This window comes from Lepidochelys kempii, chromosome 1 (assembly GCF_965140265.1).
Source record: "Lepidochelys kempii isolate rLepKem1 chromosome 1, rLepKem1.hap2, whole genome shotgun sequence".
Taxonomy (NCBI): domain Eukaryota; kingdom Metazoa; phylum Chordata; order Testudines; family Cheloniidae; genus Lepidochelys; species Lepidochelys kempii.
This window is the reverse complement of record NC_133256.1, coordinates 156,707,994-156,723,086: the sequence shown is the minus strand read 5'-3', so window position 1 is coordinate 156,723,086 and position 15,093 is coordinate 156,707,994. Positions and strand designations below refer to the sequence as shown.

At 39.9% G+C, this 15,093-nt stretch overlaps 1 protein-coding gene across 14 annotated transcripts in view; it reads left to right on the top strand.

Moving 5' to 3' along the window:
- The window catches only part of PKNOX1 (PBX/knotted 1 homeobox 1), a 68,210-nt gene that overhangs the window by 14,106 nt on the left and 39,011 nt on the right, over positions 1-15,093 (top strand). For 7 of the 14 annotated variants that reach the window (XM_073359526.1, XM_073359536.1, XM_073359631.1 and 4 more), the window contains 2 exons: positions 1,627-1,716; positions 9,920-10,021. The exons of 1 other annotated variant lie outside the window; for it this stretch is intronic. In XM_073359526.1, coding sequence (XP_073215627.1) covers positions 9,971-10,021 — 51 coding nt within the window. In that variant the 5' untranslated portion in view covers positions 1,627-1,716; positions 9,920-9,970. Of the gene's footprint in view, positions 1-1,626; positions 1,717-5,926; positions 7,756-8,823; positions 9,701-9,919; positions 10,022-11,324; positions 11,472-11,751; positions 11,980-15,093 lie in introns of those variants that run through there. 6 more of the 14 variants (XM_073359545.1, XM_073359575.1, XM_073359596.1 and 3 more) reach the window with 5 other exon arrangements.

Sequence of the window (15,093 nt, the reverse complement as noted above, 5' to 3'; positions counted from 1 at the left end):
TGGTCTGCTAAGGCCTCAAGTATCTTCATGGGGAGGACTGCACAACCACAACCTCATGTGATTCCCTCCCATTCAAACTAACACAATTTCCTCCCACAGCATCTTTTCCTATCCAGTCTCCACACTTCAGTAACACCCTTCCACCTGGGTCTTGTCCTCCGTAAGCACCTTTCCCTGCTCATACTTGGTATCTTACATGAGGGAGGGTCAAGGGACTATTTTTAATTCCTAGAGGAGCAATGTTAACCCTCCCCCATAGAGTAGAATACAATCCCTAGCCCACTACAATACATATAACGTACCGATAACATTCATAAAGCTAATGTAGTGGTCCCCAGATATACGGCCTGCAATTGTGGTACTGAGGCCACAGATCTCCCTCCACAAAGATAACAGTGGGGAGTTGCAGAAAACTAGGGATGTCCAGCTTCTTGGGGGAGGTGGGGCTTTGGTGGATAAAGGGAGAAAGTACTATGAACCACTGTGTCCTCATTATAGTTTATCCCAGGAATAAAAACTGGCCATTTGAGGTACTGGTTCTACACTGAACACAACTGAAGTTCTAGATCTCAAATCCAACCATTTCCAGTTCAGTTTCCAAAATTTGGATTTGGGGTTTTTCTTTTTTTCATTGTAGCTAAATTTTAAAAAAATTGCTTTATGATTAGAAATATGGAGTCTTGAATAAGTGAATACGTAGTTTTATTTTAAATCACAACTGTGTATTAAAGAATCACCACTCTTTAGTTGTTGTTGTTTCACCATTTGACCTCTGTATGGCGTTAGTATCTTGACCATTCCCCTGAGATAGTTTCATTGACCATAAACTTTGCTCTGGGTTAACTGCCATTTTTCAATAGTGTTTTCAGGAACCATATTTTCTGAGTACATTTTCATAATTTCTGCATCAGCACTCATTAAGTGCTAGTTTTAATATGTCAAACATAATTCAATATTAAGTGATAATTTAAAGAAGTCTTTTTAAACTGCTTTGTAAACCTACAATACAACCTACCAGCTTTCTGCATATGGGATGAATAATTCCCAACATTACATTCTGCATATTTTTTCATGTAGTAGGTCACTTATTTTTTTCACTAATAATTGTTGAACTTATTTTGAGAGAGTACAATTAAGAAGGATATCAAAAAAGCTGATTAATAGTTCTTGGCTCTGTGTTTGATTTGATATGGAAGAGCTTCTTTTAAGACAGTACACAGTTGTTCTGATTTGCCATCACTAGATTTATTTTGGAATTTGCCTTGTGTTGCCCAAGCAAATGGATGTTTATCCAGAGAGTAAAATACAAAGGTTCCACGTACAATGGAAAGATGATCAGCAGTCACAATATTTCCTTTCCTTTGCAAGCACTAACAAAAGCAACATTGGAGGTCGTAAGATCAGGGCAAGTCAACAATAAAGACTGGGCAGTTTATTCTTTTTTTTAATACATCCTTTTTTCCCCCCAAAATAGAAATGGTAGAAAAAACATCTTACCATTACATTTTTTTTTATAACCCTTGTTTTTATTACTCTGTTTTCTGGGGGGAAAAAGATTTGTTTCCAGCTGATAAGCTATTTGCCAAATTATTATTTCCATCTGAATTTTTCCTTGTTGATTCCTAGGTGTGTATCTGCTAACTTGTGCAGCAATGAGCCTGGAATTCAATCTGCTGGAATAAGACAATGGCTTCTACGTCCAGTTGAAATAAAGGGGTGAGCAGCTTCATTGCAGCTGGTACCATGTTAACTCCTCCTCTAACAGGCAGTGTGCAGATGGAGGCAAATTCCATTATATTTGAATGGAAAGTGCAGTCTGTTCCTCGCTAGCCTGCCTTGGGCAGGAGAAATACCCATTTTTATTTTTTTTCACTTTGCTATGTATGAACACAAAACCATGGACAGTTGTATAGAAAGCATTGGTACTACTACTAGTACTGCTACTAGTCATACTAGATCAGGTCAGTGGCCCACATCTACAGTATCTGTCTGTCTAACTGTGGCCAGTACTAAATGCTTCAGAGGAAGGTGTAGTTTAATAAACAAAAAATCCTATAAGGAACAATTATGCACTAATAATTCCATAGAAGTTTCTTCATGACCCACGGCAATTAATGGTTGGTTCATACCCTGAGGAATGAGGTTTTAGATCTCTTATAACTATCTGCCGTATGTAGTCTTCCTGCAAATGACATTGTTTATATCTGTGAATATCTGTTTCTTTATTGAATCCTACAAAGCTCTCTTTTAGCCATATCTTGCACCAATGAATCCCACAAGGTAGTTATGCTTTGAGTTAATATCACTGGATGTCCACTTTCTTATTATGAGAGTAAATAGGAGCACATGATTGACCTGTATACCATTAAGGATTTTATATACCTGACTCAGCTCACCTGTTGATTTCCTGTCTAAACTACATAGACCTTCTTGTTCACACAAGGAAATCTTTCCATGCCTCTAATCATCATTGTTGCTGTTCTGTGAACCTTCTCTATTTCTGCTCTATCCCTTTTTTAATTGAATTATATTTTTGCTGACTAGAATTGAATGCAGTATTACAGATCAGGATGTACAGCCAATTTATATAAAGACATTATATTGTTCTTTCTTATATTCTCCCTTTCTTAATAAAACCTAACATAATTTGTTTTTTTTGCCACCACTGCATAATGAACAGCTATGTTTCTTTAGTTATACACAATGAAGACTCAGTCTTTCCTGAGTGGATTCAGTTAATTTAGAGCCAGTCAGTGTGCATGATTATCTCAAATTGTTCTTTTCAGTTTGCGTTACCTTGGAGTTATCTTAGCTGAATTTTTATCTGTCATTGGCTTGCCCAGTATCCTCCTCATCCACAGAAGGAGGCTATAGGGGAGGACCACTATGATAGGATTCCTTTTAGAGGTCCTCCTCAAATGTTCCATTTAGAGGTGGTGATGTTGGAGCCCTTCTCAGTGGAATGAGCTACTGATCTGCTTCCAATTACCAAATATCTCTTCCTCCTCCCCTTACACCTAGGTGGGGGAGGTGCAAACGTGGAGAGTCTCCTCTGTGTCAGAATCAGGCATGATGGGGTCATCCAGGCCATTGTTAGGACCTTGTTAAGTTCCTCATGTTCTTCTGTAGTGTTGATTAGTGTACATAACTTATCTTCAGAGTTTGCCACAATACTGTTCTCACTATTTTCAGGTCATTTAATAATGGTATGAAATTCCATTAGTCCGAAAAAGATTCCTTTGGACAGACTCCCTTTACACATTGAAAATTAATGATTTATTCCTATTTTCTGTTTTCTCTCTCTTGACTAGTTTCTTACAAAGAACAGAACATCGTCTCTCATTCGGTGACTACATAGTTTCCATAGTAGCCTTCTGTGAGGGACTTAATATGAACTTTCAAAAGGATTTTACCAAATTATGTCTTCTGATTCTCCTTTATCCATTTAATTTGACTTATTCAAATAATTATAGTAGATCAGAGAGGCACAATATAAATTTATAGAGCTATGTTGGTTTGTCCCTCTGATATCCCCCTAAGACATGAAATGAGAGTAGCCTATAAGAGTAGGGAAAATGTACAGTTCTTTTCCTCACTCCATTTAAGTGAAGACATCTACATGGTTTCCCCAAGCATAAACTGTCAGATAAAACAGAAAAAGAGACACACCTGAAGATATGATGAAACTCTGAGAAAGCAGCCACTTTAGAATGTGGCCCTTTAGAATCCTACAAATTTTACTGAAACCTCCACTTTAACTATTAAGATGAGCGCTGGTCTTCACAAGACTGCTTAGTCCTTACAATCGCGTGTCTCAGTACAGTAACGAAATAATACAGGTTTGATGAGTAAATGCATTTATTCCTTCTATTCCCACCTTCCCCTCTTTATAACTTCTGTACTGGAGAAATCTGTAATATTTTGCCATTCCAAAAAACAGATACTGAATCTATAGTTTTATGGAGATGGAGTAGCAGTTAACTGATACCTTCAAGCTAAATATGCTCCTCTAGTAAATATATGGGATAGTGGAATTTAAATAGTAAACCCAAGATAAATGTAGCAAGAACTTTGAAGTGTTCCTCATTCTTTCCATTCCATAATTAAATAGTGGAATGACACTAACCTAGTAGTCATTATTTAATAAATTTGGGTTAGAAAATAGAAACCTCCAAGTATCTAAGGATTTGAGAAAACACGTTGATCTAATTCCCAAGAAAATAAATGAAAATTTGGCTTATGAAACCCTCATTTAAATACTTTATAATTTCATTATCCTTTTTTTATTTTATTTTTATTGGACTTTCCTAAGGTGGTATTTATAAAGTAGTATAAAATGTGAACCTTTTATTCATCCTTGTTACATTAATGGGTGGTGCCACACACAATATTTAGCACCACGTTTAAGAAATTAAATAGCAAAAATCTATATTAAAATAAAATTGTTTCTTGGTGCTGTAAAAGTTTTACAGAACATAAATACTCTCACCATCTTGAAGAGATTAGTCTTAGTAAGATCAGATAAGCACAAGATATAGGAGAGCTGGATTTATTTGAAGAGGGGCAGAGAGGGAGCTTCTCAGAGGAAGCCAAGGAGGTTGTTCAGGGGTAGTTGGTGGCAGTCTAGAAGGCAGAGATCTGAGGATGGAAAAAGGAGACGAAGGAAGGAGGAAGATAAGCGGTCGGGGGAGGGAGTGAAGGGGAAGAGGAAGAAAGCATAGGAAATTGAGGGGATAAGAAGAAATGAGAGCAAAGATGTACGTGGAAGAAAGATTGTGTGAACCCTTCTAGGTGATGAGAAGGAGCTTTAATTTTTTACAGCAAGAGATGGGAAGGATGGAGGAATTAATAGGCTGCAGGTTTAAAACAAACAAAGGAAGTACTACTTCACACAATTAAAGTCAACCAGTGGAACTCATTGCCAGGGGATGTTGTGAAGGCTAAAACTATAACTGGGTTCAAAAGAGAATTAGATAAGTTCATGGAGGACAGGTCCATCAATGGCTATTGGGATGCAATCCCATGCTCTGGATCTCCTCAGCCTCTAACTGCCAGAAGCTGGGAGTGGATGACAGGGGATGGATCACTTGATATAAATATATCCTGTTCAATCCCTCTGAAGCATCTGGCATTGGCTACTATTGGAAGACAGGATACTGGGCTAAATGGACCATTGGTCTGACCCAGTATGATCATTCTTATGTTCTTAAGAATAAAATGTGGTAGTCAAATGGTGTGTGAGAAAACTAACAGTAGTAGTATATTGGAATGGTAAAAGATAATGGAAAGTTATCAGAATCAAGGTAAGAGGATGATCTGGTGTAGACATGTTTTGATCAATGGTCACAAAGAGAAAAGGACAGATTTGGAAATATTAAAGAGGAAGAAATAACATGAATTACAGGGATTGGATACATGAAGAGGAGGAGAGAGAATATAGATTTTGGAAGTATTGTAAGGTTGTCAGTTAAGTCCGAGAAGGGAGAAGTTTTAATAGAAAATCTTAAACCTGTTTTAATAGGTCTTAAATTTGAGATGGCAGTTAAACATGAAAAAATAGATTCTTCTTCGAGTAGTGTCCCTGTGGGTGCTTCACCTTAGGTGTGTATGCGTCCCTGTACCTAGGATCTGCGATTTTTGGTAGCAGTGCCTGTTGGACTGCACATGAGCCCATTCTCCCCTGGTCTCACGTTGTGAGCAGCAACTATATAGGGCTGTGTAATCTAACCGTCATCCATTCTTTTGCAACCGCCCTTGTCCAGAGACAGAGTCTTTGCAGAGCCCGTTCTAGTGCCTTTAGTGCTTTTTATAATGATATGTTTTTTCTTTAAAATTTAGATAGTTAATAGTTGCTTCCATTTTCTTTCCCTTTTTCTCCTTGTTAAATTGTTTTTCTTCCTCCTCGTTACCCTTTAGTTCAGATTGGTATTTCCCTAAATTCTTTCCTTCACAGGAGTTATCCCTACATGGGGGTTATGCCAGGATACCCTGGGTTGAAAAGGTGCCTCTCTTGCCGAGAGGCATCCCCATGAGCAACGGGCACTCCCAATGCATTCGTTGCTTGGGAGAAGTGCGCTTCCCACAAAAATGCACACAGTGTCTCAGGCTCAAAACTCAGGCCTGAAAAGCCTGTGAATTGAAGCTGAAACTTTTAATGATGGAGAGTTTGCTGCGGCTAGCCTCAGACTCCAGTCCTGGCATCTCTCCAGAGCAGCGATCACCGACAGTACCGACATCTGCCACCTCACACTCTCCACTATCCATGAAGAGAAAGGCAGCAGACTCTCACAAAGAGAGTAAGAAAAGGGCCCCAAGTTTGCCTACCAAGGAGCTATCCCAGAAAGAGTTCCCTGACAAGGTCAGTAGCCTCCATGCTGTCAGGTATAAACACAGTATCTTTGACTCCCTGGGACCTCCAGTACCAACACTGCCGATAAGTCCAAGGACCCCAAGAGGACCGGACTGGACAAGACTGCACTGTCAGGCAATAGAGGCAAAGAGAAGCCCAGAACCTCAAAGACGGCACAGAGGACACCACCTAAACACACAGTACCAAGTGCTTCGGCACTGACAAGAACTTGGCCTTCACCTACCTCACAATCGACAGAGCACATAGTCATCTCGACACCATCAGCACCAACAGTATGGGCATTGATGCACATGCTTCCCATGGTACCGACGCAAATACCGTCCCTGATACCGATGTTGTTGATGCCGGTAATACAGGAATTTAGATTCCCAAAAGACCTGCTCATTTCTGAGACTCTGGAATCACCCCTGCTTTGCACTGAGCTCCCAGCGATACGCACCTGTCCTTGCACAGTGTAACCGGTACCACATTGTTCACCATCACCATCTGGGACTGCTCGCTCCTTCTCAAGTGAAGACAAAGATGTCGATGAAGTTCTGTATTCAGTGATATTGCATACCCCCCCCCTCATATCATGGACTACACAGTGCGAACTGCACACGCGTACTAGATACCAGGAGACCAGGTGTGATTCTGGGCCTTGGTATGGGCACCCATGGATGGCCCCCCAGGCCTATGCCCATGCAATGACCTTGCTGGGATTCATGAGTTGCTTTTACACAACAGTTTCCCAGAGGGAGAGTACTCAGAGGGAAAGACCTAGACACTCCCCATCCTTCTCGGTATCCAGATCTTAGCCTGAAGCACAATCTTTTGAGGAGCAGGAGAGAATAGAGTAGTGTCTCCATTTAGGTGGTCCCTGACGGTGAGGTGGCAGAGAGGTCAGGGGTCCTGATCGCGGGGTAGGGTGGTATCTTCTCCTCTGTGACGTCATGTGCTCACTAGATGAGACGCCAACTGTGTCTCAAGATGACTACTGCACAAGTGTGTCCCAAACGGGCACTTCTACTCAAAATGTCTGATTAACGGCCCCGGGATGCACCGACACCTGAAGTAGAGCATTCACAGGGACAGCACTCAAAGAAGAAAGCATTATCTCCATTTTACAGATGGAAAAACTGAGCCATAAGGCTGTTTTAGTGACCTTCCACCTCAGTCTGGTCTTGTATTTCTAGGTAACACATGGAAGGAGGCACTGCTCTCCAGGCCACCTAAGGTGGAGAACCTTGAGAGACCTCCCTCACCAGATGGTACAAATACCAACTACCAACCAGGCTTTTGGCCACCACTTACATCCTTTTTACCATGCTGTCAATCACTATGGACCAATGAGGTTTAAAGATCCCTTTAAAGGTGTTATAGAAGTCTAGTGTTGTAATATCTAGGTACAAAATACCTTTCTTGTTTTGATTTTTATCCCAGTATTAATGTGTGTAAGTTTGTTTATGGCAATATAGCAATGTACCTTTTTTCATGAGAAATTTTATGTAAGAAAGATTGTTATAATGGAAAAGTTCTATGAAAAAGATTGTTAATTTCTGCCCTACCCCCAGGGGTGCTGGAACTAGGGGTGTTGGTGGTGTAGCAACACCCCCTGGCTTGAAGTAGTAATAACAACCAAATACATGGTTTCTGCTTTCAGTACTCCACTATAAAAATTTGTTCCAGCATCTCTGCCCACCCATATCTATATAGATTAATGAGAATGCAATGCAGTATTAATAGTTCTTATATCTTCAGTGCTTGCTTTGGGGTTGTGTGGGGTGAGTATAAGGACAATTGCATTTTAAATGGAGATGGGCCAAGAATACACAAATCAGGCCTAGGCTTTCTGTTATTAAATGACAGAATCTCATGATCTGCTCTTGTGAGGTTTTTGACTTGGAATGGTGTAACTTCTGCCAAGATCAGGTGTTCTTGTGAGGCTTCTACTGACTTGGACTGAAATATTGTAAAAATCCTGTTCTCTTGAGATCTTTGCTGCCTCCAGACCAGAACCAGAAAATAGCCTCCTCCTACTTTTTCATTAATACTGTAAACAAAGGATCTAGGAATGTGAATCCAATCCCCTTTCTTCACAAAATTGAATGTCTTTCTAAACATTATGCTGAGCTCAACCACAGGATAAAGGCTTGATTTAGGAATTGCTGGGTGCTGTTCTATGGCCTGCATTATGCAGAGGATCAGATGATCATAATGGATCTTTATGGCCTTAAAATCAGTGAAAATGTACAGTAGTGCCTAGAGGCCCCAATCAGGATAGGAGCCCCATTAGGTGCCATATAAACACATACAAAGGCTTGTCCCAAAGAGCGAAGACTAAGGTTAACATTTTGTCATGGTTATTTTTAGTAAAAGTCACTGGCAATAAATAAAAATTCACAGGAGCCCATGACCTGTCTGTGACTTTACTAAAAGTAACCAGGAGACAGGGCTGGGGGGTAGGGGGGAGAGGTAGGGAAGAAGAATGACACCTGGAGCCCCAATTGGGGGTACGGACTGACAGCACCAGCCCCACTGCCATGGGTGGGGGGCACGCAGCCCCACGACTCCACCTCTGGCCACAGCTGCACACAGTCCTGGCTCCAGCCCCGGCAGCAGCCACGGTAGGGAGTACATAGCCCAGATTCCAGCTCTAGCCAAAGCCATGGGGCAGGGGCCCACAGCTCCAGCGGGGAGAGAGGAGTGGACAACAACATATGGCTCCAGCCATTTTCGTGTGGGGAGTGCGGCAGTGGCGCATGGCCCTGGCCCCAGTATGTGGGGTGGCAGTTTGCGCATGGCTTTGGCTCAAGCCCCAGCCAAAGGGGTAGGGAATACACAGCCCCAGCTGAAGCCACACAGTCCCGGCTCCAGCCCCCACTACAGGGCAGGGCACACATCACCAGCTGCAGTCAAGGGGGAAGGGGTACGTGCACAGTCACAGCCCCAGGACAGGGGCTCACAGCCCTGGCCAAAGCCACGGTCCTGGCTTCAGTCCCTGACAGCCAAAGAAGTCATGGAGTCCAGTAAAGTCATGGAATCCGTGACTGCCGTGATCTCTGTGACTAAATAGTATCCTTAGCTGTGACCTTCCTCTGTTCATGATATGAAAACCCTTCAACAAAATGAAAATGGAGAATATTCTTCAAACTACCTGAAATGTTTTCTCAATGGAAAAACTCCACTTGAGACTGTTTTTAATATCTAGAAAATAGAATACATATGGAAAATAATGAATAATTAGTCATCTTGATTGTCATATACTACAGTGATATGCAAGAGTGTGGGAAAGATTTGGCAACAACCAAAGCACTCCTGATGACTGGACACATTACAGAAGGAAAACATGTAGGGTTCAGAGCCTTAAATTTCCATAGCTCAATTAATTTAAATGTTTTGTTTGCGAGAGTGATGGCTGCGTAAAAAAATAATATAATTGCATGATCAATTAAATAACTGAGTCACTTTGCTGTTGCGCACACAAATTTTGGTAACATTTTTTGCATTGTGTAGAATCCATTTTAAAAAAAATTATTTTTGTAACTGACATCTTTTACTCTTTTCTAGAATATGTGTTCTTTCTTGTGATGATTTGACATTCTAAACCCTTCATTAACCATGATGGCAACACAGACATTAAGTATAGACAACTATCAAGATGGGCAACAAGTGAGAGCATTTTTTCTCCTCTATGTATTGCATTACTATTAGCAAGTGAAAAATTAACCTTTTTGTTTAAGGTTAGGCTCTATATGTGATGTTGCATCTTGGAGCAGTGGTTCCTAAAACTGCATTCAAATTAACATTAGTCTGTGGGCAAGTTATGCCATTGATCCGCACTCTGAAGACCTGTTCTCCATTATTGCTGTATGCCAGCCTGAGCAGTAGGTACAAGTCTTCCTGCCAGTAGATGGAGATAGTGTTAACTGTCAGAAGAAAAACTGAGTTGTTGCTTCCCCTACAAAGAGGCCTGGTTAGCTGAACAGTAAGTTCTCTTTTATTTCCAAAGAGGCAGGTCTCTGGATTGCTGTCTTCTTTTTGGAGTACCTCCTGCTTTTATTTTGGAGAGCTTTTTTTCCATAAACCCTTTTCTTTGACAGGTTTACTTAGTTTAGAATACTTATTTGCCTTGGTAAAGAGATGGTGGAATGGTGGATAAAAATCACTGATTTTTTTTAAAAAAAAAAATTTAAAAAATTGGATTATTTTGATAAAATGCTTTTTGAGGAAAAAACCTATCTAAAGATATCTTTGAGCTATAATGTATCTTAATTAAAACAATCTCATCCTGGAATAGGGATTATAAATTCTAATTCTATAGTATGAGACAATATGTTCATGTAATGTTTAAGAAAAGTTTTGTAAATGAGTTCCAATAGTTAATGGATTAGGGATCCAATCTTATGAGATTCCAGGGGCTTCTGTATAGATTGTTTAAGTTAATCTTTCTATCTACCCAATGGGGCTCAGTCTAGAAGATACCATCAGAGATGCTTAGTTTTGCAGTTCTCAACCTGTGAATTTGTGTCTGCACTCCAGAGATAACATGCTTGTTAACAGCAAAAGTGTTTTTAAATAAATAATATATAGAGGTGAGAAATAACAGACCTCACCCTGTTGTCCCTCTGCAAATTTGTGTACACAGAGTCAATCCCTTTTATCTCTCTAAAAGTGCGAAGTTTCAAAAAGTTCAGTGAATAGAAGATTATTGGGGGCGGAATAGATCTGGACAAGGAGAAGAAGTCTGAAGATAAATGTGAGAAGGGAGGGACAGGCAGTAGAAACAAAAGTGAAACTATTCGAGCAGCATATTCCAGAAGTCTTAAGGTCTTTCTGAGTGTAGCCTTCATTGATTTGAGATCTACCATACCATTCTCTCACTAGAAGGGAAAACCTATAATGGCAGAAGACTGTAAAAGAGACCCGGTTTGGGAATATTTTAATGAAGTTCCTCTACCTGTGGGTAAAACAGGCATGCTTGCAAAATGCAAACAGTGCAACAAAGAAATGCAAGGCCTGGTTGCCCAAATGAAACAACATCATGAGAAGTGCTCCTTCTCAGGAGGAAGCTGTATTGAAGATGATGAAAGGAACGTGTCTGAATATGCAGGATCTTCAGGTTGGTAAACTTTTTTTATTTCATACTTCTTTCTTAAGGACTGCCTGTCTTCCTTCTGGACTCTTCTTAAATTGTCGTGTTTGAGCAAAAAATATATTTGTTACTCTGTGGTACTGTCATTTTAGATGCAGTTGTGATTAAAAAAAATAACTGAAATAGGCAGATCATCTTTTTACAATTTCACCTTTAAAGTAGTACTGAGTATCAGTGAATGAAATGAGTAATACTAAATGAGCAGTATGGTAATAATAAAATAACTGCATTGATTTATTTTGTTTAGGAGAATCCATCCTCAACATACAGGATTCTGAAGACTATCCACCTTCAAGATCACCATAATTTTCCATAGTTTCAGAGTTATCTGCCAATGATAATATTTCAGTCACATCATGTATGTCACATAGCCACAGTATATCAGCTGTAGCAAAAAGAAAAAAAAATCTCCATCATCCAGAAACAACCAGTAAAGATAAGTTTGTGATTAAAAACCAGCAGATTACAAAAAGAGGTAATTGATGAAAAAATTGCCCAGTTTGTTTATGCAACAAACTCTCCTTTCCATATGATTGAGAACCCACACTTCATTAACATGGTTCAGTCACTCAGACTGGGATACAGTCCACCAACAGAGCAGATGTTGCAGGCAAATTTGGATAAAGTGTATGAAAGAAAAATTGAGCAGTGTGCAAAAAGTTTAGAGGGTAAAATTGTTAACCTGAGTCTTGATGGGTGGAACAATGTCCATAATGATCCTGTTGTATGTGCTTGTGTGACAACAGAAGAAGGGAATGTCTTCCTTACAGAAACAATTGATACATCAGGAAATGCGCACACACGGCAGAATACTTACAAGAAGTAGCAGTAAAAGCTATAACAAAGTGTGAAAAAAATTTCAAATGTCTGGTATGCAGTTTGGTCACAGAAAATGCTGCAAATGTATCCAAAATGAGAAGAAATTATTTAGAAGAGCATGAAGAGAGTCCCAAGCTAATAACATACGATTGCAGTGATCATGTGATGCACCTCCTAGCCAAAGACTTCAGGTTCCAGAAATAAAGGCTAATGTTGTTGAAATTGCAAAATATTGCAGCGGCTGCTCTGAAAAGAGTGGGAGGAACCAAGCTAATTCTCCCACAAGACATGTGGTGAAACTCAGTAGTGGACTGTTTTGAGCACTATATCAAGAACTGGCCTAATCTGATGACAGTTTGGAACAAAATCATGAAAAAATAGATGGTACTGTCGCAGCCAAAGTTCTCAACGTTGATCTTAAGAGAAATGTTGAACGCATGCTGAGTACCCTGAAGTCTATTTCCGTAACCTGGAACAAAATGCAGGGAAATAGCTGTTTTATTGCTGACGCTGTTGAAATTTGAAAGGAACTGAGTGAGATCTTAAAATGAGAAATATGCAATGACAGAGTTAAATTACAAGCATTAAAAAAACGAATGGGACAAGCACTATTTCCAGCTTATTTTCTTGCAAATATTCTCAATACTTGGTACCAGGATCAAACCTTAACTGCTGAAGAAGAGGAGTTGGCTATGACATGGACATCCAGCAATCATCCCTCCATAATGCCAACTATAATAAACTTCAGAGCTAAGGATGAACCATTCAAGAAATATGTTTGCTGATGATCTTTTAAAGAAAGACACAAGAGTTAACTAGTGGATTTGGAGTCTTCAACCCATTTTCAACAGAAAAGCACTGTTAAAGTCTCTGTAATCAGAAATAAGGTGTCAGATGGGGGTTTCAACTCTTTTTTGTTTTAAGCACTTGGATTCAGAGACTGCTGAAGTGATAATCTCACTTTTAACAGCAGTAGCTTCTTCAGCCAGTGTAGAAAGAATATTTTCTTCCTTTGGACTAATTCATTCCAAATTGAGAAATCATTTGGGACCTGAAAAGCTTGTTTTTTCTTTCCCAGATTATGACCAAACAGGAAAATGAAGGTAAAGACAACTGAGTGGGCTGCAGAAGCCAATATTTTAAGTTTCTCATATTGACCTGGATGACATAATCAATTTAATTTTTTTTAAATGTTTCATTTAACTATTTTAGTTTAAAAACAATTTTAACAAAAACAAACCTGGTTTTAAAAAAAACTTGAATGTTTAATTAAATTCAAAAATTCTTGTGCTTGTTTTGTTAAAATATCACACGTTTGCTGTTGAAGAGAAAAATCCAGAATACATAACGTTGTTTTAGTTAAATAAAACAATTTAAATGTCTGTCTGGTGGTGATCTCCTCCTAATACAGCATGGCAAGAAAATCCTCCAAATATTAATGATTAACCTGTTGAATTGGAGATAGTTCACTTCCCAATGACTTCATAAATATCTGCCTCAGTTACCTTTGGTAAATGAAATAACCAAACAATTGTTTCTTTTCTGATATAGCTGTAAAACTAATCTGAAAAGTTTTCACTTTAAAAATGTATAGTGTGTACCTTCTAAAAATGAAACCTACATCTATCTCTGAGTTGTGAAGAATATGTATTAAGGTTATAACAACCAACAAGAATGCACTTTTATGTAGAAATCCATGATTAGATCGAGTCTTCCTGACTAGTGATTTAAGTCATGATTTAAATCAATTTGATTTAAATCAAATCCACCCTGGCTAGTGGTAGTTTACTCCTGGGAGAATTCTGCACCCTAAAAAAAATTCTGCGCCATAAGTTTAAAATTTCTGTATACAATAGTTTCAAATTTGGCAAAATTCTGTATATTTTATTTGTCAAAATAACACAATATAATTATGCCAGTTTCAATTATTTTGGTAATTTATTTCAAAATATCTATCCGCAATTATGTAATTTTGAGTAGTAATTTATTTAAACTACAATACAGAAATGTATTTCCCACGCCCCTCAGAAGCAGTGCAAAGACTTGGAGAAGTCAAGGGTAATGGAGGAGCTGAGGAAGAGGAAAGTAATTGCTGGAAGGGAGCCTAGGTGTGAACTTGGAGGGTTGTTGGGTATGTGTGGAAGAAGTATGGAACCGTTTTTTGGGGGGTGGGGTAGGAGGGGTTGTTAGGGAGCCTCCCCCATGCAGACTCTTGCTGATCCCTAACCTCATTCAGTCAGGCACCTCTGCCCCATCCCCATGTGTCCCTGAACTCCCACTCAGCCGGCCACCTTTCCCACCGTGTCCCTGCACCCTTCTGTCCCCATGTGTCCCCACTCAGCCATCCCCATGTGTCCCTGCACCCCCACTCCCATTCAGCTCCCACCCTAGTCTGTCCCCCCTTCTGAACTAGCCCTTCTGAACCCCAGTCTGTAACTCCCCAGCAGCTCCATGTGTTCCACCCTCCCCATATACCATGCTTCCTGAACTAGCCCCACAGGTAGGATGCTGTGAGGAACAGAGTCTTTTCTCTTCCCTGTCTGCAGCTGGGGCTGCTTCCACCGAGCAGCGTCTGCTCTCTGTTCTGGCATAACAGCGGCCCCTGGTGGGCAAAAGGCGTAACTGCAGCACTTCTTGGCAGAATATATTTTGTGCTGAGGAAAGAAAATTCTGCACGGCACACGAATTATGTGAATGCACAGTGGTGCAGAATTCCCTCAGGAGCAGAGCGGTGGTTCTTTTTTTGTTTTGTGCTTCAGGAGCACTCTGC